The sequence below is a fragment of the Epinephelus moara genome, chromosome 15, assembly GCF_006386435.1.
Source record: "Epinephelus moara isolate mb chromosome 15, YSFRI_EMoa_1.0, whole genome shotgun sequence".
Classification (NCBI taxonomy): Eukaryota; Metazoa; Chordata; class Actinopteri; order Perciformes; family Serranidae; genus Epinephelus; species Epinephelus moara.
The window spans coordinates 13,595,385-13,621,880 of record NC_065520.1 but is presented as its reverse complement, the minus strand read 5'-3'; the positions used below and the strand labels follow the sequence as shown (position 1 = coordinate 13,621,880).

The 26,496-nt window shown below is 44.2% G+C and overlaps 2 protein-coding genes across 2 annotated transcripts; both read right to left on the bottom strand.

Moving 5' to 3' along the window:
• Nucleotides 1-1,046: 1,046 nt before the first annotated feature.
• On the bottom strand, nt 1,047-13,061 carry cyyr1 (cysteine/tyrosine-rich 1). The gene is made up of 4 exons (XM_050063427.1): nt 12,717-13,061; nt 8,400-8,499; nt 6,069-6,229; nt 1,047-2,167 (listed from the first exon to the last, which is right to left on the bottom strand). Exons 1-4 carry the CDS (start codon nt 12,799-12,801, stop codon nt 2,034-2,036), a joined length of 480 nt encoding a protein of 159 aa, XP_049919384.1. The 5' UTR covers nt 12,802-13,061; the 3' UTR covers nt 1,047-2,033.
• A 7,456-nt stretch (nt 13,062-20,517) lies between these two features.
• On the bottom strand, nt 20,518-26,033 carry adamts1 (ADAM metallopeptidase with thrombospondin type 1 motif, 1). The gene is made up of 8 exons (XM_050063414.1): nt 24,989-26,033; nt 23,849-24,189; nt 23,610-23,742; nt 23,063-23,520; nt 22,747-22,933; nt 22,370-22,548; nt 21,959-22,134; nt 20,518-21,844 (listed from the first exon to the last, which is right to left on the bottom strand). The coding sequence occupies exons 1-8, from the start codon at nt 25,611-25,613 to the stop codon at nt 21,103-21,105; spliced, it is 2,841 nt and encodes a 946-aa protein (XP_049919371.1). The 5' UTR covers nt 25,614-26,033; the 3' UTR covers nt 20,518-21,102.
• Nucleotides 26,034-26,496: the final 463 nt, after the last annotated feature.

Genomic DNA, 26,496 nt, shown 5'->3' with positions numbered 1-26,496 from the left:
TTATGGCCGCTGTGCTTATTCTTTGAGTTAGCTGCTAACTGCTACTTCTTCAATCTCCCACAGTGGGTTTCACACACATCACACGAAACATCACACCTGTCTTGCTAGCTTTCCCGTTTACAGACACGTATGGCGGCTTAAAGGCCAGACAACTCTGCCCCCCCATTCCGAGATCGTACCTTGTGAGAGTTGCAGCAATACATTCGTTTGAAGGTATACCCTGATATAAAAGTTGACGGTTATCATACCGTGTACATTCGCAACTGGACGGAGAATCTCCCCTTTATTTTAGTTGCTTTAAAAGGTGCGTCTTTTCGATTTCATGTTTCAATTAAAGTAATAAAACGTTTGTTCACCCGAAAAACTACCATTCCATTTTTATTCCTTCAAAGGAAATGGCCACTTTAGAATGAAAATACAGACTGTACTTACTGACCCTCATGCCGACAAGAAGTCCAGTGTAGTTTTTTAATCCACAAAACTTGTTTGGGGTATCGGAGGATAACAGCTAGCCGGAATAACAGCTACACTTAAAGCACATGGAACCCACATTTTGAAAATGTAATAAAACTCCGCTAATGCATTTCAAAAACGTCAGAACGGCTTGTCCGTCGTAATCCAAGTGCCCTGAAGCCGCAGCATGCAAAATTGACTTGAAAAGACGTAATTTACTTCACTTTTATAGCACCATTTCTCACCGTGGTCAGTTAGCCTGCCCTGCAGGAGTGCTGTGTTTACATGGCAACTCGCGCGAGACTAGCTGATGGCTAGTGGTGGTGCTAGTTCGAGACTCACGCAACTTGCCACGTAAACATGTTTATCGTTGTACCTCAGAGAGCTAATTTTAAGTTCAGCCCTTTGGCCAATATATTCAGCAAATTCTAATTTAGTTATAGCACTAGTTACCTAGAAATACAAAATTGCCCCCCTACAACGACAACACCTTTGGCCTTATGGGCATACGTTCCCCTTTTTATGTACGACATCCATTCTCTCAGCTAGCGCAATGCAGACGTGCATATTATTGATTACTCATGACGCCAGTGTTTATACTTTAAAAATGTTTTAATCACATCTTTAATTCACAACACAGCCACTTAAACAGTTAAGAAACACGTACAATAACCTGACACAAGTTTAGTTAAACCCCCTCCATCATTCACAGTCATCCATCACATGTATCAGTCAGAGCTCAGTGAGGTCACTTCACTTTCAGTTACACCCTTAATCAGCCAACAACTGCAAATTTTCAAGAATCTCACAAAGGCAAAAAAAAAGTACAATTTTCCAACTGAACATGACGTGACCCACAGTTCAGTTCCCCCTCACATCGTTTCAAGTAAGGCAGTAAAAAACAGCTCATTACCAACAACCCAGTCCTTTCAAGTTGCCATGACAGTCAGTATCATGATGCATTACGTTCAAGTCTTTGTGTCTACACATGACAGGTCCTCACCTGACTCGTTCAAAACAGCTTTAATCACCAACTTCCACCTCAATCGCTGACATAAATCAAGTTCTTAAAAAATAGGTAACTTTTCCATAAAAGCAGAGTCTACACGGTGTCCTGGAAAGACTCTTCCCTCCTCCAGTGATGAGGTTCCCCCTCCATGCTGACAAAAGTGGTCTTCACCTTCATCAAAGCGGCACGGTGTCTTTGATGTGCACAGCCAGCGACGGATAAGGACATTGGTTATTAGCGGGGAAAGAGTACCAGCTGCGGGGCTGCAGGGCTGCTAACATTTAAGGCTATTAGAATGTGGAGTGTTCTCACCAGCATTGTGTTAAATTCATTTCCCCATCATTTGGGCCAGACTCCAGCAGGACCGCGGTGACTTTTACATCTTGACTGCATATTGCTGACAATATTGCACTGGGTCAACCTTTTTTTAACTGTGGAAATTCTTCAGGGCCTCTTAAATTGTCTTGAACCCCATTAGAAGCCAGAGATGTGCAGCCACCTCCACGTCTGGAAGACCAGGCCATGAGAGTTTCCTTTGAGCTGGCCAGTAGGCAATGTGTGCTGCAGGGATTCACTTGCGGGTGCAGCCAGGGTAAGGAGGAGGTGGGGAGTAGTTGGCCGGCCGAGGCTGAGTTGGGGTGTAAGGTGGGGGATGCAGTGATGGAGGGTACATCTCATAGTCGTAGGTGTACGGAGGTGGAGGACCTGAGTTTGAGAAAGAAAATAAAGAAGTTCAGCAGTGAGGTCAAAAGCATTCAGTTCCTCCTGCCCCGACTTTACATGGCTTTGATGGTAAAGTTGCGCCCTCTAGTGGTTAAACCAGCAAACTACTCTCTGGAGTAAAAGAATTTAACTAGGAAGATCAAAAATGTGGCTGCAAACAGTCCTTTTGTTGACCACAATACGTCTGTCTCGCCAGGGGAACTTACATCATTCACTGAAACATCAAAGCAGGACACGAGACAAAAGATGAATGAGTTATAAAGACCCACTCCAGACTAAAGGGTTGCATCAACCTCATGTTTCATGGCACTATTATTAGGAATAACTCAGTCACACACGTTACAGGAGAAACCTTTATTTTAAAATTTTGTTACAAGAAACCTCTCGTAAAAAAGTTTATTATAACAAAATATTTTCATGTCATAACAAAAAACTTCTCGTGAAAAAAGTTTCTTATAACTAAATATTTTTGTTACAAGAAACTTTTCTCGTAAAAAACTTTCTTATAACAAAATATTTTCATGTTATCACGAAAAACGTCTTGTAAAAAGTTTCTTATTAGAGCAACATATTTTCATGTCATAACACAAAACTTCTCGTAAAAAAAGTTCAAATATTTTCATGTCATAACAAGAAACTTTTCTCGTAAAAAAAACCCGTTTATTATAACAAAATATTTTCATGTCATAACAAAAAACTTTTCATGTAAAAAAAAAGTTTATTATAACCAAATATTTTTGTTATAACAAAATATTTTCATGTTTTAACAGGAATCTTTTCTTATTAATATCATTATTTATCTTGTTATAATGTGAATCGTTCCATGTAATAACGTGACCCTGTATCACGTAACAATGTGAAACGCCTCACATTTGTTTGTGCTAACATATTGTAATAATGTGAAACTCATGTTTAAAAGAAGAAACTGTGTTGAGGGATGGCTAAATTGAGGAATGTGCCTTATCTACAGGACTTGATTAAGTTCTGCGACATGCTTATGTTCATGATTCATGTTAATGAGCACGGTAGATGATATTGCGATATGTGTGTGTACTGTAGGCCGTCACTAAAGCCCGAAAGATGACCGACGTGAAGGAAACATGGCGATATCTTTGGTCGTGGCTCTAAGATGGTGGTCCTTTGTCGCACAGTGAGAGACGTTCAAGGATGCCGTTGTCGCAGGCTTGCAATCAAAGACAGCCTGGGATCAATATTTGACAGTGTCAAACATCTGGGGTGACCACCTTACTGTGTGACTGCTGTTACCACCTATGTCTGCTAACCTGCCAACAGAGATGCAGCTTGAAATTATGCACTGGCATTAAACCCAAACAAACAGACAGACAGCAGCTCGCCATGGAGGCAAAACGTGCCCTTACTTATCTTTATAAAAGTTACCTACTGTAGCTTTAAGGCTATTATGTAATTAAAACTAGTGAATAATGTAAGAACTAATCACAGAGTCCAACTCACATGTGGTCGTGGAGCAGGAGAAGACAGAAAATGATTCATGTGGTTGCAGCTACAAACATATGTATTCATATTGTATGGCTGTGTGAGTTGGAGCACCATGTTTATGGAACATGATCGGAGCTGCAGGGCAGAGCGAGGAGCGCCGGCCCAGCGTAGCATGAAGACGAAACACAGAGGAGAATGCAACGTGATGAATAAATGATGAGCCCCAGAAAACCCAGCACATTCCCCAGGCCCGGAGAGTGTCACCGAGTCCAGACTCTGATGTACCTGTGAGTACAATGTGGGAACACTGTCGCCCGTTTGCTCCCTTTCAAGTAGGGACAGGGTGTCACAGACGTGAAGCGGTGAGAGGGGAAGGAAAGGAATCACGCTTACGGGAAATCTGGGTGTATTTGTGTGGCATAAATGCTCGAGCAGAGCTTACGGTCACGTCTGAGCCTTTACATTGTGAAAAGACTCAGCTCTCTCTTTGTGTGGCTGTCAGGAAGTGGATCCTGTAACTGTTTGCTTTTCATGTCTGGTCGCCTGAGGACAGCAGATGAGGTGTCACTGTGGCGTCTACGCTCTCATCATGTAGACACTGTTAAGGACGCTGGAACCACCGTCTGATTGGTCCTACAATGGAATACATAATTTAGTAATACTAAAAAGATCACTCTCTAATTAATAAGCCTGAACTTGATTTTGTGATTTTGTACGTCCTTTAAAAGTGCTTGTGATATGTTGGTTCCACTTCCTGATGAGTCACACTTATGAAGCGTTTGTTATGTTGTGACTAATGTTTTCCAAACATTATCATATCATTAATTAAAGCATAAAAATATCAGTAACAGTAAACTACTGAGGACAACTGAGGACAAGCAGCCGGTACCACTCTAACACTTCGCCTTTTGAGAGCCTTTTTACTTGTGCGGTGGTGTGTCTGTGTCACTCTGCAGTTACACCTCCAAAACACTAGTTGGCGGCGGAGGTTTCTGTGAAGTGTTGTAAAGTTTAGTTGATTCAAAACACACATTAAACACACATTAAACACGGCTTAATAGAGACAGTTTCAAACACAAGTACACAAATCAGCTTCACTATGTCTTTATCTGGACACATTTTCCCCACAAATACAACATGCTAACGTTATTAGCACAAGCCTATGGCATTTTACATTGTACAAATTAGCCTAGCAACTAACGATCTTTTCCTCTTTTCATATAAAACCAGGGACAACAGCAACATTTAACAACGGTAACGGCACATAATTCAGCTCCATTACAACTCATAAGATTCACTGACAAAACAACTGTCTTATACTAAACACGTTTTCCAAACAAATACAACATGCTAACGTTATTAGCGCCAGCCTATGGCATTTTACATTGTATAAATTAGCCTAGCGACGAGCAGAGATTTCCTCTGTTCATATGAAGCCAGGATAAATCACACACAAGACTTAAAATGCTATTTTGTGGAGGCTTTACTGTCTTCACAATTTATTGTTTCTTATCTCTGAAATAAAAGTAAATAAAAGCTTTGTTTCCACTGAGGGAAATGGTTTCAGCTTCATCGTCACTGCGACGCGTAGTTACAATTCTGGGGAGGTGCACGTCAGGCTACGGCGTAGGCGCTACGTTGACATGGAGCCTACGCCATAGCTACGGCATCGATTCAACGCATTTAAATTCCCTATAACCTTTAACATATTTGTTGGCACGCTTATTTAACAGTAACAGTGGCATCAACATTGTAATAACAATCTTTTTTATTGCAGTTGATTTCGTCCTCGCTCGGAGGGTAAGGAGCTAACGGACCTCATTGTCTCCTAAATTTGTGGACATTTGTTTTGTTTTTTTCATTTTTTATTTTTAAGATATTTTTTGCCTTTAATGGACAGGACAGTTAAGTGTGAAAGGGGGAGAGAGAGAGGGGATGACATGCAGCAAAGGGCCACAGGCTGGACTCGAACCCGGGCCGCTGCGGCAACAGCCTTGTACATGGGGCGCCTGCTCTACCACTAAACCACTGACGCCCCGAATTTGTGGACATTTTTGGCTGGTGTTCACCTTCTGTGAGTTAGCTGCTAACTGCTATCAGCTGCCTTTTAAATCACCCAGCGGTGTGTCGCACACATAACAAGTAGTCATAACTTCACACCTGGCCTGAAAAAAGGCCAATGGTCTTTAAAAACGTTAACAAATTCTTTATTAGCAGTAATGAATCATGTATTTGTGCATTAAAGTGAAGTGATAAGTCATTATTTACTTTTATTTTGTCCTTTGATCATACTTTAAAGAGTTTATAAGCTATAAAAATGCTTTATTAATAATTTACAATAATTAATAATAAAGTAATAAATTGTCCTGTAAAATCTGTTTCCTGTACCAGTGTGTGGTCTTGTGTGTGTCCCCTGTCAACCCACCTGGGTAGCCCTGGGTCACAGTGTTGATGTAGGAGGTGCTGAACACGCCGACCCGCGCGCCTCGCCCGTTCTTCATACACATACACACGCACAGGAACAAGGCTGCCACCGCCCCCATCAGAAACACCACGCCGAAAACGATACCGGAGATGGCAGTGCCCCTGCAACACACACACACACACACACACACACACACACACACACAGTAAGCCACCCAAGTGTGAGAGGAGGCAGCTGTCTCAAGCAGACATGCTACTTCTAAGTTGCTGCCATGGAGATGGAGCGCAGCATCTGATGTAACCCGGCTGTGTGATGTGAAGTGTGTGACAGAGCGTGTGAGCATTGGTGTGTGTGGTGTGTTCACTGCAGAGGAGTGTGTGAGTTGGCACTGTAAATTAGGAAAAAAAAACACTCATTAACAGGTTGGTTACATCTTCATAGTCAGCATTAGTCAGCATGTTAGAATCAGCACGCTGTTTTCAAAAGTCATTCAAGGTTCTGCACTGATTAGTACAAATATGCAATTTTACAAATACAGAGATCAATAAAACTTCTGTAAACAAAAAGGGTTTATCCTTAAGAGGACCTACTGTGCTCATTTTCAGGTTCATACTTGTGTTTAAAACCTTTACATGCTTTAATGTTCCAAAACACTTTATTTTCCTCATACTGTCTGTGCCTGAAAACCTGTATTCACCCAGGGAACGACTGTAACGGAGAAGTGCGGTACTTTCTACTGTGGAAAATCAACAATAAACGCTACTGAACACAACTGGACTTGTTCCAGCAGGAGTCTGATCTGGATCTGGGGGGAAATTTACAACAACAGACGAACAGGCCTTCAGACCTTTGCCTGTGCTGGCACGGATCTGGTCACCCAGCTTGTATGTTGTATGTCAAAGCATAAAACACGTCACTTCCTGTTGCCAGTGGGTGGCGCTGTGACTGCAACTCAATTTTGGCACGAACATGTCATGAGGTCGAGACTCTTACCATGTATGAGAAACTTTAGGCAGATTGGACGATATATGCCCAAGTTACAACAACTTCCTGTTTGATGGGAAAATGTGCAAAATGGCCGCCACGCCATGGCAACGCCATTTGAGAAACTGCACAATTTTCACCAGAAAGCTTCATCAAGGTCTTGAGGCTTCTTAAAGCAAATTTGAGGTGGATCTAGCCAACCTGCTCAGAGAAGTACAGCAAAGTATAAAACATGTCACTTCCTGTTGCCAGTAGGCGGCACTAGAACTAGAACTAACTATTGGCATGTAGATGTGTTCAGGTCAGGACTCTCAAACATGAAGTTTGGGGCAGAGTGGACCATGTACCTTGGACTTACAACCACTTCCTGTTTCATGGAGAAACACAGAAGTTCGACGACTTTCTACGGTCACACGGATTGACGACAATGTGAGCTGCTTATCGGCTAATACTGCATCGACCCTTTGACAGACCCAAGCACAACCATATGCGATAACACATCAAAATTTGCCACACAACCACCGCCACAATGTTCAGCAAAAACTCAAGCTTTTAACAACATTTAATGTCGAAGGTCTTTAGATGGTACAGACTAAATTTGAAGTCAATCGGATCAAATCTGTAGGAGACGTTCGTCAAAGTACGACCCCTGTAATTGGCCAAAACGCACCAAAATTACACATTTAATTCAAAATGGTTGACTTCCTGTTGGGTTTAGGGTATGGCTCCAAGAGACTTTTTTGTACATCTCGGGAGGTTACATGTGCCTACCAATTTTCATACATCAGGGTTAAACGTACTGCGGGGGCTGCTTCGTTAAAAATTTGTAGGGGGGCTACTGGGCCATTTTCTCAAATCTGAGCCCATAAAATACCAAAATTCTCAACAGTTCTGATGCATCTGCAAAGTTTCATGAGTATTCAAGAATCTTTAGGCCCTCAAAAATGTGATTCATTTGAAGGAAGAAGAAGAAAAAATTCCATTCATTTCAATGGAGTCCTCCAATGTTTACCTAGTTATTTGAAACTTTGGCCACATTTAATACGAACATCCTTCACTGTAACTCTTTATATAAGACACAAAATGCTGAGAAGCACAATAGGTCCCTTTAAAGGAAAGAGCAGTGTGAGAACTAGGTGAAAGTGTTAAAGCAGCTGTGCTAAATCAAAGCCAACACAGGTCAGAGGTCAGATCTTCTTCTGGCATGTTAAGAGACAGCTGGTATGTGAGTTAGCTGCTCTCTCTCTCATTTAAACATACTCCCAGAACCAGAGCTACACCAAATCTATATGTGTGTGTGTGCAGATAATCAGTGTATGGTCTTGTTGTGTCCGTGCGTCAACTCACGAGAGGACGTCCCCCACGTAGGCGTAGTAGGAGCAGCAGAACTGTGGCGTTCCATCGCAGCAGTACTCGATACAGCCTTCACACTGGGCTTCACTGCCGCCTGCAACACACACACACATCGACGTGTTCTTTAGGAGCTGCTAATGAAGGGTGTTAAATTTTGTGGAACCAGAAATCAGCAGCAGTTCCGAGCGCTGGTGGAAACAACAGAGAGGAAAGCCATTTGCACAGATAATGCTTGCGAGAAAGTCTTAAAGAAACACATTAAACCCTTTGGAGAAATAACTGAGAATAAAAAAAAAAATAAGTGAGCAGGGTTATAAGAAAAATAACTTAGGCAGAGGTATATTTCAAGTTGTTGATAAGTCTTAAGTGTCCACTTATAAGGAAAGAAGCCTTAAAAAGAAACGATTAAGTCTCGTCTTGTTATCTGCAATTTTTTTAACCTTTCCCGAGATGAAAAAAAATCACTGTAATGAAACCTTTCATGAATTAACCTCAAAGCGCACAACCTCAACCAGCAGCCTCTATTTATACCTTCAAAGGCAGGTTTAAAAGCGCAAAGACAGACGACTTATTATGCACTCAGAGAGCTGGAGAAGCACTTGTCGGTTTTAAAAGGGAGCAATCAATACCTGTGGAGCGTCGGGGGAAATAAGAATAAAAAAGATCTCTGTAATGAACGGGGACCTGGAGTTCTCGTCCAATAAACCCAGCCAATCCCGATAGCCCTTAATATTAAGATTTTAAAACATCAATTTTTGCATTTATTGAATACAGACTGCAGCTGCGGTTGCCATGTAACAGCTACGCCACATTTAACTCACTTAATAGTAGAATGCTTGATTTATTTGTCCGTGTCTGGGCGGACTGAGGCAGCAGATCAGCCCACATGGCGGACCAGCTGAATCAAACACTGTAGGCTGCAAACTGGCTGCTGCTGACAGACCAGTCTGTGACACAGCCCGAAAAATCTGCAATTCTTATTCATCACAATTGAGTTGTTTTCAGATGTGATGACATAAATAGCTGCAAAACTGGTTCAGTTCCGTTCTTCAGTCTCTATTACGAAATGCACAAGTGGGCACTGGCCCGTCTGTTGGTTAGTTTGTCGTGTGCTGTGATATTTTCAGTATCCATGATGGGATTTGGACGAACTTTGGTGGACCAATAAGGAATACGCTATTGGATTTTGCTGAGATAAAGACTTTAATCCATGGAATTTTTCTAACAAATAGAGTTAATCAGATTGAGGTATAAAGAGGCAGTCCAATTTTACACACAATGGTAAGTTTATTCCAAATCCAAAGTCCCTCCCCTCTGGAGGACCACACGTGGTACCATATTCGGAAGTATAAAGTAAAGATCAGGACATGCTTTTCCGATCTTTACTTTATTATTACTCAAACAATTAATTTCTGATCCTGTTTAGAGTTTTTGCTGATACTTGATATAGAACTCATTTGACCGATAATCTATAAAGATAGATACATTCACTTTTTTAGTGATCATTAAGTCTCTTCTTGATACCGATGACATGCCGATATTATCGTGCATCCCTGCATGGATGTAAAATAATACCTAGATACCAGACCCCAAGATGGTGCCTTTTCAGTCCAATGGAACTGCTCGCCGAGCACATACCACAAAAAGTCTCTACCTTCTGGGTGTAATACCGTTGTATGTAGGCCCCTGAATATGTGCAGTAGCGTTTCCCTGCTGGTCCTACCCTTGAGTTCCTGTTTTATAAACATAAAACATGCATGGATAAATATTTCCTAAGAGAAAGAGTCGATATTGACCTTGTTTGCAGTTACGGACATCTCGTTATGATGGTGGTTTCAGGGGGAAATGCTTTAAGGGCCACAGGAAAATTTTTCGTTGCAATACCACAAGTGGCCACTGGGGAAAATTGGAAGCAAGGCTGAGAGGTGTTCCTGGGGGCCTGACTCACAAAAGCAAAGGGTGTTGCTCGTTCTTTTGCTCTCCGGTTGATAAAAAGACCAGGAGTCACTAGATAAAAACATGGGGTAGGATAACCTTACATTTGTATGTGGAACATAGCGAAGTTAGCTATGACGTAGCTATCTGCTAGCTAGCTGGTGTTGATGACGTATACCGTGAGAGATTTTCGCCGAAAGTAATGGTTCTACAACCAACGTTCACCAAACTACGACTTTCTTGACTTGTAAAATTCATTCATTCATATTCTGTAACAGCTTATCCTGTTGGGGGTCGCGGGGGCTGACATTGGGCGAGAGGCGGGGTTCACCTAGGACAGGTCGACAAGACGATCGCAGGGCTGACACATAGAGACAGACAACCATTCACATTCACACCTACGGATAATTTAGAGTCACCAATTAACCTGCATGTCTTTGGCCTGTGGGAGGAAGTCGGAGTACCCAGAGAAAACCCACGCTGACATGGGGAGAACATACAAACTCCACACTTGAGGAAGCATTCTGAGTTAGTGGATGCCTGTCTATTTGCTGAGCAGAGCTGCATTATGGGAAGTGTAGGATCCTGTGTTTTGGGAGCTTAAGAGGGAATTAAAGTCAGGACCTCTGACACTCTTGTGAATCCCGAACATTTATGGAAGTACTCCATCCCTGATGTGCAACACAGAGCAGTTCAAGAGTTGGAGGTAAATGTGCCGAGAGACGCACAGTGTGAATGACGGACACAGGATCGTGAACCAGTGACTCAACAACTGAATTAATTATTCTTTGAGTGGGAGGTCATTAGAATGGGACGCGGCATGACTGACGCATGTTTGCGTGGGGGTCAAATGAAGATGATATAAGAGCCAACCTTTACCATCTCCTGCACTGACGCCACTCGTGATCACGATCATTCTACACACAGCTTGCTTATTCCTGCAGGATATATTACATGCTGTTTTGTGTATGTGATTAATGTGGTTTATTACCTCCACCACCACCTTCCCTCCCCGCTCTGCCATATTCAAAAGCATAGTACACACAGCTGTGCTTCTATGTACTCGTCTCAACCTGCTGCCACGACACGACTTTTTCATCTCAAGCCCCCCCTCCTCCTCCTCCTGAGCTACGATATTTGGGTTTTTCGCTGTTGTGCGGAAGGCTGGCAGTCTTTCACGAGCCAGAGCGCACACTTCAAATGAGGGACGCTGCAAAGAAAACAAGCTCTGTGCATGGAGATCTGCTTTCTCTCAGCGATCACTCACTCTCAGAATGATGTGTGCTGCCCTGGAGGCGTATATTCATGTTTGCAGGCTTGGGTTCACAGAGTAGAGGAGTCCTGCCTTTTAATTACAGCAGGAGGATGCTTTTCTCAAATAACTTGAGCACTGTTATTTAAAGCAGGGAAGCAGCTGCAAGTTTTTTGGCACTTAAGAAGACAGAAAATGTTCTTCTCTTCTGATTAAAGCAAGTTGTGAATTTTTTCTTTTGTGACAGAGGCCACAGTCAACCTACTTTTTTTTATTTTACACACTGCAGAAAAGCTGATATTTCCATGTAGATGCTAGATGAGGGGAAAGTATGGCGATATTATTGTGTGGCAATATCAGATCGTCACACAGAGTAGAAGTATTGATTAAAAAAAAAAAAAAATGAAAATAAAAAATAAAATAAGATAAAATTTAAAAAATCAAATAAAATCAAATANACTAATGAAATAAGATAAAATAAAATGAAAATAAAACAAATAAAATCAAGTAAAAAATAAAATAAGATAAAATTTAAAAAATAATAAATTAAGATAAAATAAAATGAAAATAAAACAAATAAAATCAAATAAAAATAAATAAATAAACTTAAATTAAAATCTTTAAAATCAACATCTTTAAAAACATAATATTTTTAAGTATCGTGATAACTAGGGTGATTCCCACCCCTTGTAAATGCCTCCACCAACAGACTCCTGGCGCGGTATGGGTGGTCCTCGGAGGTCCTGGCTCCTGTCTCTCCACACGCTGGGAGGCAATGGCACTATGTCCTTCACCCCCCCACCTCTTCTCATACACACACACACTCCTCTCCCCTGCCCCCCTCCACACAACTGCACCGCAGACCTGACTCAGATTAAAAGTTTCCCGCAGTTTGGGTTGCGCGTAATTTGGATGAAACGCAACTGAAGTGGTGCCCAACATGTGATCTGGATGAATTGTTTGTACACATTATAACTTTTAATGATTTTCTTTCCCAACACTTTCCCCAGAAGCTCATCCCTGAGTCTAGAGGAGTTACTAAAACATAAAAAGCTGCAACATGTGGACATGCATCTGTACGGAAAAAGCGCTTCAGTGTGTAAACTGACTGATCCAAAACTCACCAGTGAATAAACAAAGCAGCAGCGAGTTCCTCAACAACTTCCACCTCACCGCCTGCGTCCTCCTCCTCCTCCAGGGGCTTTCCATGACCCTTCTCTCCCGGTGCGCCCACTTTTATTCTCAGAATCAACAGCAGAAGATCACAAAGAGCGCTTGTTTCCAGTCACCTATTTGGCTCTTCCAGGAGCATTGTTGTGCCCTCCCCACCCCGCCACAAACACACACCAGCCCGGCTGCTCGTTCAGACTTCGGGCTGCTGAACTAGTTCCCCTTAAAAGTGCAGCGCTTGTTCCTCCACGTGTGCGCGTCCTGTGCGCCGCCGCTGCGTCCTGTTCCCACACCTCTGACTGCCCAGGGTTTTATTCCACTCCCCTCCTCTACCCTCCCCCCGTGTGTTCAAATTACCCTTTTAACACCAAGGAGAGAGAGAGAGAGAGAGAGAGAGAGAGAGAGCGAGAGCGAAATGAAGTCAGCCCCAAAGAGAAAAATATTACTTCCGGTATATATTTTCAGAGTAAGACTAACTGATCCGGCAGTGTGCGTAATTTTTAACTATTTTAGATGAACTGAAACTTTGCTAAATTATTTGTACTCTTCACGACATGCATTGAGAAAGACTATAGATTTTTTCCCATACTTATCTTTTACTTCTATAACTAATTCTAATCATATTAATATTATGTTTGTCTTGCTTTGGCCTTATTGCTTAAAAGTATGTAACTGTCCAACTGTCATGATGGTGATACTTCTTTTTAATGATTTGATTTTAAAAACATAATGTTCAGTGTAATCATTTCCAGCATTCCTTTACCCCATTGTCATTGTTATACAAATTAATTATTATAAAAAGAAACTGAAATATATTAAAGCTGGTTTAGGTGGTCGTAGTGGTGCAAACCTTATTAGCAGGGGCGTATTGTCAGGAGAGGCAAACCAGGCAAAATATGGGAAAAGGGCCCCCTGATTAGCGCCCCGCCTTGTGTCCAGAAATTAAAATCCAATCTGCGCCAATCAGCAGCCGTAAGCAGCCAATCAGGGACTGCATTGTAGTTGACGTAAAATGCAGGTTGCAGCTTGCAGAACAGTAATGGTGGCTACCAAAGCAACAAGCGCTAAGGGGTCATACACATGCCATGGCTTTAACTGGCTGGAAAATGCGCTACTTTCGTGCCTTTTTTGTGCCAGCTTTCAAGAGTGCAGCAGCAGGTTGCATCTTAGGTTGCTAAGCAATCTTAACAAGCACCGTATCATAAGTCGCGTTTCCATTACAGTTTTGCGCAAAATAAATGCGATATTTCTAAAGTTTCGACAAAGTACAAATGTGACTTGCAGGTGTTGCCATTAAAAGGAGTTTTGCGTATGAGCCGTAACGTCTCGTCCCGCGAGACTCCACTTTGTTTGTGGAAGTAAGATGGACGTTCCAAATCTCTTGCGAGCTGGAACAATCATCTCAGTTGCCACTGCTGCTGTTGCAGTAGTCTACAACCGAAGACGAAGAGAGCGAGTGGTATTCCAAAGGCAAAGTCCTCATGTGTGGCAGCCACCACGGATAAAGGATTTCTTCGGATAAAGGAATTGACAGAGGACTTGAATGTCCGGTGACGTATATTTGGGAAAAAAAGTGTTTCCATTACACTTTTGCGATATACTTCTATATCGACACGTCTGAAAAACCACCTTATGAGAGCGTAAAAACTTTTTCTCAATGAGTTTTTACAAAATGTAGGTGTTTCCATTACCAGTTTCTTATTGCGATATTTAGGTTTTGCGCATTTCTAGGGTTAATGGAAACGCACGAGCCTACTTACCAGAACTCCTGAGTGGAGAGTTAATCTTCTTCCAGGTGCTGTTAATAAGTGTGTGGGCATATTGTCTGTGGGAGAGATGTAAAGCTCTGGTTGCTCTGCACCAAAATGATCAACATTTCCATATTTATCAGGGACTGATATTTACTTTATAAAGGAACAATGTAACCATGTACAAGGCCGTTGCTGCAGCGCCTAGGGTTCGAGTCCAGCCAGTGGCCTTTTGCTTACCAGGCTGGCCCCTGATGGCCACTCACATTGGCACATTCGGCAGTAAACCCCCTTAAACCTCCCAGAAAGTACACAGTGCACAACCACTGTGCCAAAAACCCCAAAGTGAGCTCCCTAATGACAGCTGGATACTGTGAATTATTACATTTATAGCTACCTGTATTTGTAATTCATGCTACGTTAGGTTTAACAGTTAGCACAATGAAACTGGGCCTCAATGGGCTTCTTTGCCCGGGGCCCCCAAGAGTCTAGGTTCACTACTGCCTATTAGTGATAATCATATCAGGAAGTATTCTGTGCTTTTATTGTGAAGGCAGACCTACCTGTATCCGGTTCTGTTCTTATATATCTGTCAAGCTTGACGCAGAGAGTGGCAACCCGCCTGTGAATGGGTTTCTGTCACATCACGACCTCTACTGAGATGAAAGTGGAATTAAACTGTAATGTCCCCAAGGTAGCACAGCATGCCTCATCACACCTGTGTGACAACATACACGACTCAGGGCTATTTTCAACCACAACAACAGGAGCTGACCTACTTTTATTGTCAGGTTTAAATCTGTCTAGGAGCCACTGTGTCATAAGAGGGGGGCATGTGAAAACTGCATCCAATTAACACCTCTGCAGCACACAGATGTCATGTCAAGAACTCTCTGACAGACACATTAGACCAGGGATTCCCAACAATGGCGCCCCTGGAAATTTCTAATGGGGGCAACTGGAAATCTGGATTGTTGGCTGATATTTGATATGCAGATATATAACAGCTTATTGGGCTGATAACAGGAAAATGAAGGGGTACTTGAGTTAATCTGATAGGAGTGCAGTGGTATGTCTCAAAGGAAAAGTTTGGAACCACGGCAGTAGACCAAGGACGAACACCTGAGAAGCTAGGGTTGTAGTTTTCGCCAGGAACCCTCAAGCAGGTTCCAGTCATGCTTCAAGGTTGCTAGATTTTGGGATAGAGTCCATGTGCAACATGCAAGGCAAAGCTTTGATTTAGCACTGAAAGGATACTCTTGTACTTCTAGACAAAGGTTTCAGGGGCAGACCACCACCCCCACACACCTCCCGCTGTGCTTGGAATACTTTGGATGAAAAAAGCCACTTGTGTTAACTTGTAGGGACTTAAATACAGTCGTAAAACTGGCAATTAAAGAGCTAAATTACTGTTCTGTAAAGGGCCCTGGTAGGCTGTGAACATTAGCAACCATAAAAGTTCACCATCCAAAAGTCATGTACATTAAAGAATAGCATATGTCTTTGCTTTAAGTTACCCATTTAAGATGTTTTTCCAACCACATTTGTTTCTACAGACCAAATGAAGCTTTAGATCAAACTGGATTTAGATTCTGAAATATGAATGCCGTTTCTTTTGAAGTTTGAAAACTGGATCAAATTTGCCATGATTTAAACAAACTTTTATGGGCAGCCCAGGGTGGCAAAAGGATGAAGATAATTTAGTTCTCTGAAATGCCACCCACATTGAGCAGTGGTGATTCATAATGCCTTCCAGATGTTTCTTTCAAGACTTAATGATGTGACGCTGAGACACGGAAAAAACAGGCAGGTAAAAAAGTGGGCACGAGTCTCATTGCAGGCGTGCATATTAATGCTGGCATTTTCCTCCACCATTTTTCCTTGTCGACTGTAAAGTCAGAAAAAACGTGCGGCGTATATCATCGCCTACGCCAGTTGTTTAGGCTTACAGAGTCTGGTGACACATTATGCCATTACGCAGATTACAGAGACGGCCAATCTTCTTCTTAACCATCCATAATTACAGGATAATGATTTCCTTTGTGCTGCAGTGGGAGCCGACAAGGCGGGAGATCATCTTCCTCAGGGCCCAACAGGAAGTGCCACACAGGCGTCAGCTTTTGAGGTATTTTTTGTCCCAGCTGGATTCAGAAAGTTCAGGGGAGATGCCTGACCATGGAGAAGTTAAAAGGACAGTTCATGCCGAAGTCAAAAATACATATTTTCCCTCTTACCTGTAGCGCTGTTTATAAATCTATATAGTTTTGGTGTGAGTTGCAGAGTGTTGGAGATATCGGCCGTAGAGATGTCTGCCTTCTCTCCAATATAATGGAACTAGATGGCACTCGGCTTGTGCTGCTCAAAGCGCCAAAAATGCATTTGAAAAACAGCAATGTCTCTTTTCAGAAATCATGACTTGGTTACTCAAGATAATCCACAGACCTTGTTGGGAGCGTTCGGTAGAAGGAAAATAGTTCCTTCATGAAACTCCTCACGCCAAGGTCTGTGGATTATCTTAAGTAACTGGGTCATGATTTCTGGAGAGAGACATTGCCAACGCGTTCTCATCCCAACTCGTCAACACAGTCTCACACTGACCTCGTCACCTATCAACGTTTGGCCATGGACTTTCCGTGCTGACATATGACGTGTAAGGTACGCTGGGTGCGTTGGTTGTTGATGTTCTGGGACGACGTGCCAAATTCAGGCTATTACATGCATTGTCTGTTTCCAAAATACACTTCAAAGAACAGGGTTTGGCTTTACAATCTTACAGGAAGTGAACACCGACCTCCCGGGTGAAAGTCCTAGCTCGTTGGACCCACCCATCACCCCTCCCATCCACCCTACTCAGACTTCTGCCACCTTAACCTTCGTTTTTGTCTTGCTGCGTTTTACCCTGATGTCTCCGGATGCCGTTAAGCAATAATGGCGAGCGACTGCGTATCATGCCAATGTTAAAGTATGACTTTTTTTTGTCTGTGACGCTTGGAAGCACTAACCAAGTGCAGGATTTTAATGACCGGGTTGAACTTGTCAAATATCACTGCTTGCTCAGTGGACCTTCACGTCTACATATGATAGGCAAGGTATCCTCTTGTGTCTGATGTTCTAGGATGCTATGTCAATAGATTAAGGAGAATCAGTTTCTACTGATTAAGTTCATTTAGTCTTTTTCAGAATAAACTTATGTCAGTAAAACACCTTATATTTACCTTTATTTCCTTGTGCAACAAAAGCATGACGTTAGGTTTAGTTGGACACATACACTTCCCCTTCTGCCCACCCCATAGGGATTTTCTGGCTCCCTATGTTATGGTATTACTGGCGGTGTAGCAAAAGGTGCCTTTTTACATCGTTGTCCAACACCAAAAATCACTGACAAAGTGGTGGTGTACAGAATGAGAACAGGCTGACATTGCAGTTGAGCTTTATTAAATGTATTTTTGGTGCTTTGAGCACCACAGGCCGAGTGCCATCTAGTTCCATTATATTGGAGACAAAGCAGACATCTCTACAGCCGATATCTCCAACACGCTGCAACTCACAATAAACTAATTAAAAATTAATATTGAACAATGTTAGGTGAATCAAAGTATTAAAGGCAATAAACTCACAGGACACACACATCGTGGCTGCCGTACAAAAGAATGAACAAAGGCATGAGGCAGCATATAACCTCTCATTATCATAAGTGATAGCACCTGAGGGAGGTGGATCCACTCCAAACAGGTATGTTTGTTTTACCTTCCGTGCCTCAGGTGGGTCAGGTGATCTCATTCTTTAAACACTAGCTTTGATTAGAGCTAAGGTAAGGCAGTCGTTTAAACATCTGGTCGATCCAGCGTGACATCAAAGTACTCAGCTGATTCTCGAACAAACATTTAAAAACAGTTTTTAAAAAGGTTCAGAGAGTTGGATTAATGATAATAAGAGGACATTTCAGTTAGGTTGCACTGATGTGGGGGTTGGGGAGTGACAGGAAGTAGTTTCAAATTGTTGTGTTGGTATCCTGTGCAAGCATTTTTCCTCGTCATTGGATTTATAATGATATGAAACAGTCTACAAGACAACCAGGCCACCATGTAGCTTTAAAAATCTATTTTAGACTCAAGCAGCCAAGACCCCAGGGGCTCTACACGGTTATCAGGGGCCAACAAGTTCATTAAAGCCCTCTAGCAGTGTAATCGGGCCATGATTGGACTTCCTTTTTCCTGCAGTGTTTAGACACTGTGGAGGGACTGGGTGTCAAAATTGAATGACATGCTGAAATACTCCCATCTGGTGGACAAAATCTGAATTACAACAAAAATGTATTGACTTTGGATCGGTGCACCATATCATTACAAAACTATATGTGTTAATAGGCTGTCAAACAGTGCCAGGGCTGTAGAAATTAACCAGAATCCCTCATTTAATTTGAGTTTGTATATGCGTATCTATCCATGTGAGGACCAATATCAGTTATAACATTGTAGTAGGTCATTAATGCATTGTGGGGACATTCTGACAACACTTCACTGCTTCAAAGGACTGTTTGAGGGTTAAGACTTTTAAGGTTTTCAGGTTAGAATTAGGTTGGGGTGTCTATTTGCACTCGAGTGAGGATAGTCACATTGCAGCTATTTGGCTCTTCATACCAATCCCTACGATACAATAGTATGTATCCTACTGAGTGCTGCGATTAGCTGGCATTCGTCACGTTGACACATCGAGACAGTTAGGATTAGGGCGAAGAAGTCATTGTTTTGGCTAGTACTGACATTAAATACTTAATACACAGAGGAGAAATTCGACACACATGCACAAACAGGACCTATACATGCATTAAATTGAGAGATGTCAGAGGGAGGGGGCTGCCTTGGACAGGCATCCTGAGTAGTTGGGGGTTCAGTGCCTTAGCACCAAGGAGGCAAGCTGGCACCTCTCCAGCTGCCAGTCCATGCTCCATACTTGGTCGGGGAATTGAATCTGCGACTCTCCTGTTCCCAAGTCCCTATGGAGTGAGCTACTGCTGCCCCGAAAGAGGTGAATTTACAAGAAGTACAAAGTAAAAATTGTGACGACAATTGGAGAAAGTAAGATGTGATGGATGAATGGGTCAAGCACAGGAGTTTCACACAGAAGTCTGGGGTTGACTTATTATTTTCAGTTTTAGGATGTGTAAAGCTGCTGAATGCACACAGTGTACATAAACTTCAGCAGAATAACTGAATAGAACCATTTGTTAACGTCATATTTTGACGCCCAGGAATATACACCTGGGTGTAAATAGTCACATTGGCTACTTACACCCGGGGCGTAAACAGCATTGTTGGCTCCGGACACCTGGGTGCTAATAGCATCTGCTTTAAAATAAAATGTGTGAGTGTAAATCTGTGCACCTTCCAACACCAAACAGACAAACCACGCTGGAGACGTTAGCTTCACAAGTCAATGTGATACTTTATTCATGAACCTAGGACCATATATATATATATATTTATATATATATATATATATATATATATATACATAACACTGTATAAATACTCTATATATTCTACTCCCTTCTGTGATCTCAATAACAAATAAAAAATAATATTAAAAAAGCCACATGATTATATTTAACAGGCTGTACAAAAATAAATAATGTTTGGATATTCTGTACAAAAAAAAGATAGAAAAAAAGGAGCCTTCGCAGAAGGCAGGAGAGACTTACTTATGAAGTAGTAGCAGGAGACAAGTCCCTCTTTAGGTCTCCACACATGCACACACACATTCACACACACACTCAGACACTCCTCTTTGGTCTTTGAAGAGCTCCCTCATTGAAGGCTGTGTAGACGAGGGCAAGATATGGCAAAAGGACAAAGTACAGCGTACTGAGGCATTTAGAGACAACTGGGTGTTCTGATGTGCCGCTGGCAAAAACAAAGATGAAGTGCTACAGGTTTGTGATAAATAAACTGGCAAGTTTGAACATAAAGACTATGACTATTAGCTATCTTATTTTCCATACCTGATGGGGTGAGTAAGTAGAATATGAGCTATTCTCTTTCATTTCTTTATAAACTCTGTAATAACCTCCCCCACCCCAACCCTTTTGTGCCTGTCCAGCCCAGCTTGGACAAACATCATATACATGCATTAAAAAATTTGACACACACACCGTTTGACACTCACTCACGCACTCACACAAGCATGACATTGGCACGGTAAGCAGCATGCTCATTTTTGGAAATCAGGAATGTCCATGCTTTCTTCCTCTTGATGGGTTGCAAATGGGCCACTACTGTGCTGAGGCCAGGCAGGCAGTGAGCTGTAATCAGTCTTTATTGCTTCAAACAGGAGGCAGTGTCACTGTGGATCAGTGTCTGGCTCCAGAATAGATGGAGGGAATGGGCAAAAAATGGCCTTTATAGTCACAGTCATTGTGGACCCATTGTGGAAGTGTTAGACTACCTGGAACCCAAGAAAACCACTCATGCTCTGGATGTAAACATTCACCTGCCTCTTTAGTTTGTCCGTGGGAAAAAAGGAGGCAGTGATGGTCAGAGTTTTTATCTGAAAGCTGGGTGTATGTCAGGAGGTTAGATTGTGGGAGCACACCTTAACAGGCACTCTGATTGCACAGTTCCAGCAGGGGTCGCGGCCGGTCTTTGGGGTCACAGCTGTCATGGGTTAGCGTGCGCCCATCGTGGCCGATGCAGCGCAGTTGGCGTTTGCGGAAGCCTCGGCCGCAGGTCTTGGAGCACACCGACCATTCTCCGAGAAGCCAGGTGGGACAGGACTGGGTGGCACAGGACCGTGAGGCCAAGGGGCGCAGCTCCTCCGGGCAGTCTCTGGAGGGACGACCCTGGGGATCTAAACACACCACCTCTCTTTGCTGCATACCTCCCCCACAGGTCTGGGAGCATGGACCCCACTCCCTCAGGGTCCACTCGGCTCCACCCACCTCTCTGATGGCATTGATGGACTGGCGGCGGCCTCCGTTGCTGTTGGAGACTGAAGCAGCATTGTTGGGTCTCGGGGCAAAGTAGCTGTACTTAACCCTGGGCCTTGGAGCTTCACCCACAGACAGAACCTGGATGGTGAGGGGCTCGGGGAGTGGGCTGAAGCTCCGGAGGCGTTCCAGGCTGGCGGAGGAGCCACTGTATCGCAGCAGAGCCCCTCGCAGGGCAATGTCAGTCTCCATGGTCATCAGCTTGTAATCGCCATTTAAAAGATAGGTTCCATCCTGGCGACGCACTGCCAAGTAGCTGTTATCATGACGACCATTGCCTGGCGCACGCTGCTTAACGTCCAGGTGGGTGGCACCAGCAGGGATGGTCACAACATCCTGGTAACCAGGCCTGAAACATAGACAGACACAGGTCAGACCGAGCCATAAAACTATTATGATGTTTCAGTGTGTTTTATAAGGCACTATGTTTGTGTATGAAAAAACAAATCTGTTAGATATTTACCTGGCACGCTCCATAGACCCAGACACCTTCTTGCAGGTAGAGCCGTCTCCACCACAGACACCGCACTTATCAAAGCGCCGGTTAGAGCCGATGATACGATCACATCCAGCCTTGACACACTGGCCTTGAACACAAACTGAGGTGGAGTCTGGGCTGCAGGGTGTGCCGTCAGCCACCTGTGGGCAGCAGAGAGACACAAATGGAACTTTAGAGTAATGTCTAGTTAGACTGTTACATAAGTCAAGAGGTAGAAAGTAAAAGCAGCCTTGGGGCTGAGAGAAATTACAACAGCTGATCCTTCAACTTGCAGGTCTGCACAGGTAAGACAACTGATATGAGATGAACTAAGACCCTGAAAATGATGAAATGTCATTCTAAAACAGCATCAATCTGGCATCTTGCAACTCTCACCTTAGATTTGAGGACAAAGAAGTATCCAGTTCCCTTGGCACGGCACACCAGCTTGCAGCGGTCTTTGGGTGAAACTCCAGCATACTTGGGCACCCACTCGACACCCTCGCCTGAACCCAGCGACACTTGGGCTGACATGTCGTTGTGGGCCAGGCACTGCTCCTCACGGAATGACAGGCCTGAGAAAGAGACAGAGAGGGGTCAGATTTACTGCTTGTTCAGCCTGACCCACATGCTAACTTTCACACTAAGGTGGCAAGGTACATCAAAACATGACTTCTTCCTGAGAACAACTACAGCATATGGTGCAAAGTCATTTGATTTCAGTATAGTAAACTTTAAAAAAAAGTGTTGAACATTTCCCAGAGATGTCTTACCATTGGTATCGGGGCAGGCGTCCGTGTTACAGGAGCGGTACTGGATCCTCTTGCCTTCGCAGTATTTGCCACCATTCTTGGGTAAAGGGTTGTCACAGGAACGGAAGGAATACTGCACCCCTCCACCACAGGTCCGAGAGCAGTCGCCCCAGGGACCCCACACTCCCCAGCCACCATTGACAGGAGTCTGAAAGCACCAGAGACATGAGCATTACAGTTCTGAGCTGAGGTGGAGTTACATGACTGATTCAAAGCTGGGAGGCATGAGAGTGTTTTGCTGCATGCTAAGTGTAGTTAGATAAAATCTGGTTCCTACCTGGAGTACAGCAGCTTGGCTCTTAGTCAGACACTGTCCGGCCACGCAGTAGCTGTCATGCCCGCATGCCGTTCCATCAGCCCAGGGGAAGTTCTTCGTCTGGCATACCAGCAAACCATTGGATGTAGTCACAGTGCACCACAGAGCTGCGCATGTGGTACTCAGATCAGGGCAGTGCTGGGAGTCTTCGCCAAAGGTCAGCCGACACTGATGGTCTGCGTCATAGACGGTCCCAGGTAGGGGCTGAGGGAGCACCTGAGGTTTCACCGGCTTATCCAACAGGCACTGACCATGGCCGTTGTCCAGGAAGGTGGTGACCATGAGGGCAGAGCAGGGTGACCATGGCTGCTGCTGGTCCAGGTTTGACAGGGTGGAGGCCATCATGTGAGAGCCCCAGTGGGCACCGTTGACTCCGGAGCACAGCTGAGCATCATCATGAGGCATGTTGAAGACGTGGCCTGGAGGACAAAGAGTTCTTTGAGCACCTCAAGGAAATATGGTGTATTTCAAAGGTTTTTACACACAAGAACATGTTTTTTCTACTTACCCAGTTCATGTGCCACAGTAAATGCTGCTTGCAGCCCGTCATCCTCAATAATTGAGCAGCTTCTGTCAGGGTCGCACACGGTGCCAACATCTGCCATGCCCAGAGTGTCACAGGAGTGGGCGCCACACAGGTCCTAAAGAGGCAGACAGAGAGCAAATTAGATGTTTGAATAATGCTCTTCCTCTTTTTCTGTCTCAGATCCACCCTAACACACTTTCTCACTTTCCACTCCAACTTACCGTCCTGGTGAAGAGCACAGCGGTGTCATAGTGCTCAGGGTGGCGGTCACTGGCTGGGTTGTGCTGCCGCTGCCACTGGCAGAAGTTGCGGAGGGTCATGGCGGCGTTGGATGACACCTGAGGGCCTCGCTCCTCTTCGTACACCACCAGCAGCTTCACCACAGCAAGGCTGATGGAGTTGTGGATGCTGGGGTGGCGGTAGAGGCGGGATGCCACTGCCATGATGGTCAGCAGGTAGGGCTTGAGGCCAGCACCGTGGAACTCTGCCATGGACTGGTCGGCCACCAGCATGATCTCCAGGTAGCGAGGAGTGGACACAAAGCGTCTGGTCCTGTGGTGGGCTGAGGGGAGAGAAGACAGAGGTCAGACCAAAGGTCCACAGGTCATGTGAGCAGATATCAAGTTTCAGCCCTGATGTTACTGCACTAAAACTTTTTTTTTTCGTTTGTTGTTTTTAATAAAAGTGGTTCAGTTTGGTTGGAAGATTTTGCACACTGCAAAACTGTGCCAGCGTTCTAAACAGCAGCGACAAAGGCTCATTTTATTCAGAGGGATAGAGGCTCCAAAGAGAGCTCCGGATGTGCCTGGAGGAGCCTGGCTGCCGTGACTCAGCGTCACACCACCGGCGGCTCCTCCTCCTCAGGGTCCGCATTCCTAAAATGACCTTCTCTGGTGGAAAATTATGCGGAGGGAGAAAATCCTTTCTGAGGGAAAAGTGTCTGCCGGTGCGAGTTGTACCAGGAGGCGAGTTTACACGTCTCAGCACCGCCGGGCTCTGGCTGGCCCCAACCCCGCTGCTCCCCTCCCCTTCCTCCGTCACTCCTCCTCCTCTTTCCCCTTGGAGGAGTTTGCCCCCCTCTCTCCTCCCCTCCCTTCCTCATCTCTGGTAGACGGCGCTGTCAAAAAGGTAGCTGAGTCCACTGCGCATGCTGTGCACCCTGGCACAGGCACAACTCCAGCAGTTTGCGCTATATTCACTACAGCCTCTGACATATAGAAGTAGTAAGCAAAGAAATCACTCTCTCTGTGCTTTCTTTGGCCACTTGCACAAGTTGCTGGTCTTATATTATTATTATATTACTTATTTCAGCTTATTATTAAATTGTAATAATGTGTAAAAGTAGTATTTCTGCAGCTTACCTGTCTGGTCTGCGTCAGCGGCTCCGTGCTTGGTTTCTTTCTCCAGATTCTTTGGCACCCTCGCCTCGTCCTCGTTGACCCCGCACTTGGAGCTCCCCTCCTCAGCCAAAGCTGCCCGACCTCTCCGGCGGATCGTGTGGACATCCTCCTCTGTGCCCATGAAGTCACTGGAGTTGAGGGGCTGGATAAAATACTCTGCCCCCTGATAGTAGAATCCACCCCTGAGTCCGTGGCACAGGTTGAGCGCAGCGGCAGAGTGCTCCTCTCCGTTCACCGTGCCAGAGTAGAAACAACCAGGCTCGGCTCCGCTCTTGGGTTCCTGCGTTGGTTCGGACTCAGGAGTGCCCACAATGTGGAAGACAAAACCCGGCGCCAAGAAGGTCTGGTCAGGCTCTAGCTGCAGGACCAGCTCTTTGCCAAATACGTCCAACCGGTACTCCCTCATCTCCGCCTCCTTCTCCTTCTCCTCTGCGGAGAGAGTCCGCCACGGTTCGGTTTCACTCTCCGACCGGGCCGTCGGGTCTAATCTGACCGGCACCACGGTGCTCTCCTCCCAAGCGCTGTGCGCCGCGCCGACGCACAGAGCGGCGATCAAACCAACGGAAACGTGTAAAACCCACATCATATAACTGTGAAATCCGACAAGTGGAAAGACAAACTGATAACAAAGTGTCTACGAGGAAACAAATAAATCCTTTAAAAGGTTTTCCACTATAAGCTACAAACCCCAAGTCTTTGAACTTCCACAAAACTCTCCCCAAAATTACGCACACGCATAAAAATCTAAAAAAGGATCAAATCCAGTGCAAGACTCGTTTAAAGTTATGTGCAGGTCTGAATTGTTGCAAAAAAGTCCTTTCATTAAATGAAAATAAAAGCTGGATCTCTGTAGTAAATCCAACAGGTCTCTTTCTCTCCAAAACTCAGCAGATGTCTCAGTTTCTAGCTCTCTCTTTGAGTACGGGGGCAGGTTTTCTTTCTGCTGACCCGTTTCGTCTGTTCTCTGCTCTTGCCTTGCAGTCAGAACAGAGCAGGTCCCTCCTATATATCCCCCTGCCTCGGAACCACCCCTTTCCTGAGGGCCCTTTGATGTGAGAGCAGCCAAATCCCGTGCGCAACGAAAACGCACCAGCGACCTGGAGCGTTGCCATAATAATCAATCATTGTGGAGGATAGGGAGCTTTGGGCAGAGAAACTTTTTCTTCTTCAAACTCTGCTCGTCTGTCACAAGATGCATACAGTCATGATCAGTGAATATAATCACTAATGATATTTATCAGAGAGCCTAATAGAAGTACATGTACCATGATGATATGGGTGTCCAAAATACAATTTTAAAAACTTACTCTGGCACAGTTGCAGTGTTCTACTTTCTAATCACTGAGCTACATTATTACACTCATGCCTACTCCAATATAAATCAGGGTGACAGGCAGCAGTGGCTGATGTGGAGCAGTGTTGTAGTGTCAGTGCAACAGGAGAAGGGAGATGGCAGCAGGTCCGGAATG

What these genes read in the sequence shown, in the direction of transcription:
- cyyr1 (XM_050063427.1), bottom strand. Translation starts at nt 12,801, where the DNA reads ATGGAAAGCCCCTGGAGGAGGAGGAGGACGCAGGCGGTGAGGTGGAAG. An exon ending in GCTGCTTTGTTTATTCACTG is followed by an intron (nt 8,500 to 12,716) that starts GTGAGTTTTGGA and finishes TGTGTGTTGCAG; the next exon opens with GCGGCAGTGAAGCCCAGTGT. An exon ending in TGTGACCCAGGGCTACCCAG is followed by an intron (nt 2,168 to 6,068) that starts GTGGGTTGACAG and finishes TCTCAAACTCAG; the next exon opens with GTCCTCCACCTCCGTACACC.
- adamts1 (XM_050063414.1), bottom strand. Translation starts at nt 25,613, where the DNA reads ATGATGTGGGTTTTACACGTTTCCGTTGGTTTGATCGCCGCTCTGTGC. An exon ending in CGCTGACGCAGACCAGACAG is followed by an intron (nt 24,190 to 24,988) that starts GTAAGCTGCAGA and finishes CTCTCCCCTCAG; the next exon opens with CCCACCACAGGACCAGACGC. An exon ending in TCTTTGTCCTCAAATCTAAG is followed by an intron (nt 22,135 to 22,369) that starts GTGAGAGTTGCA and finishes TGCTGCCCACAG; the next exon opens with GTGGCTGACGGCACACCCTG.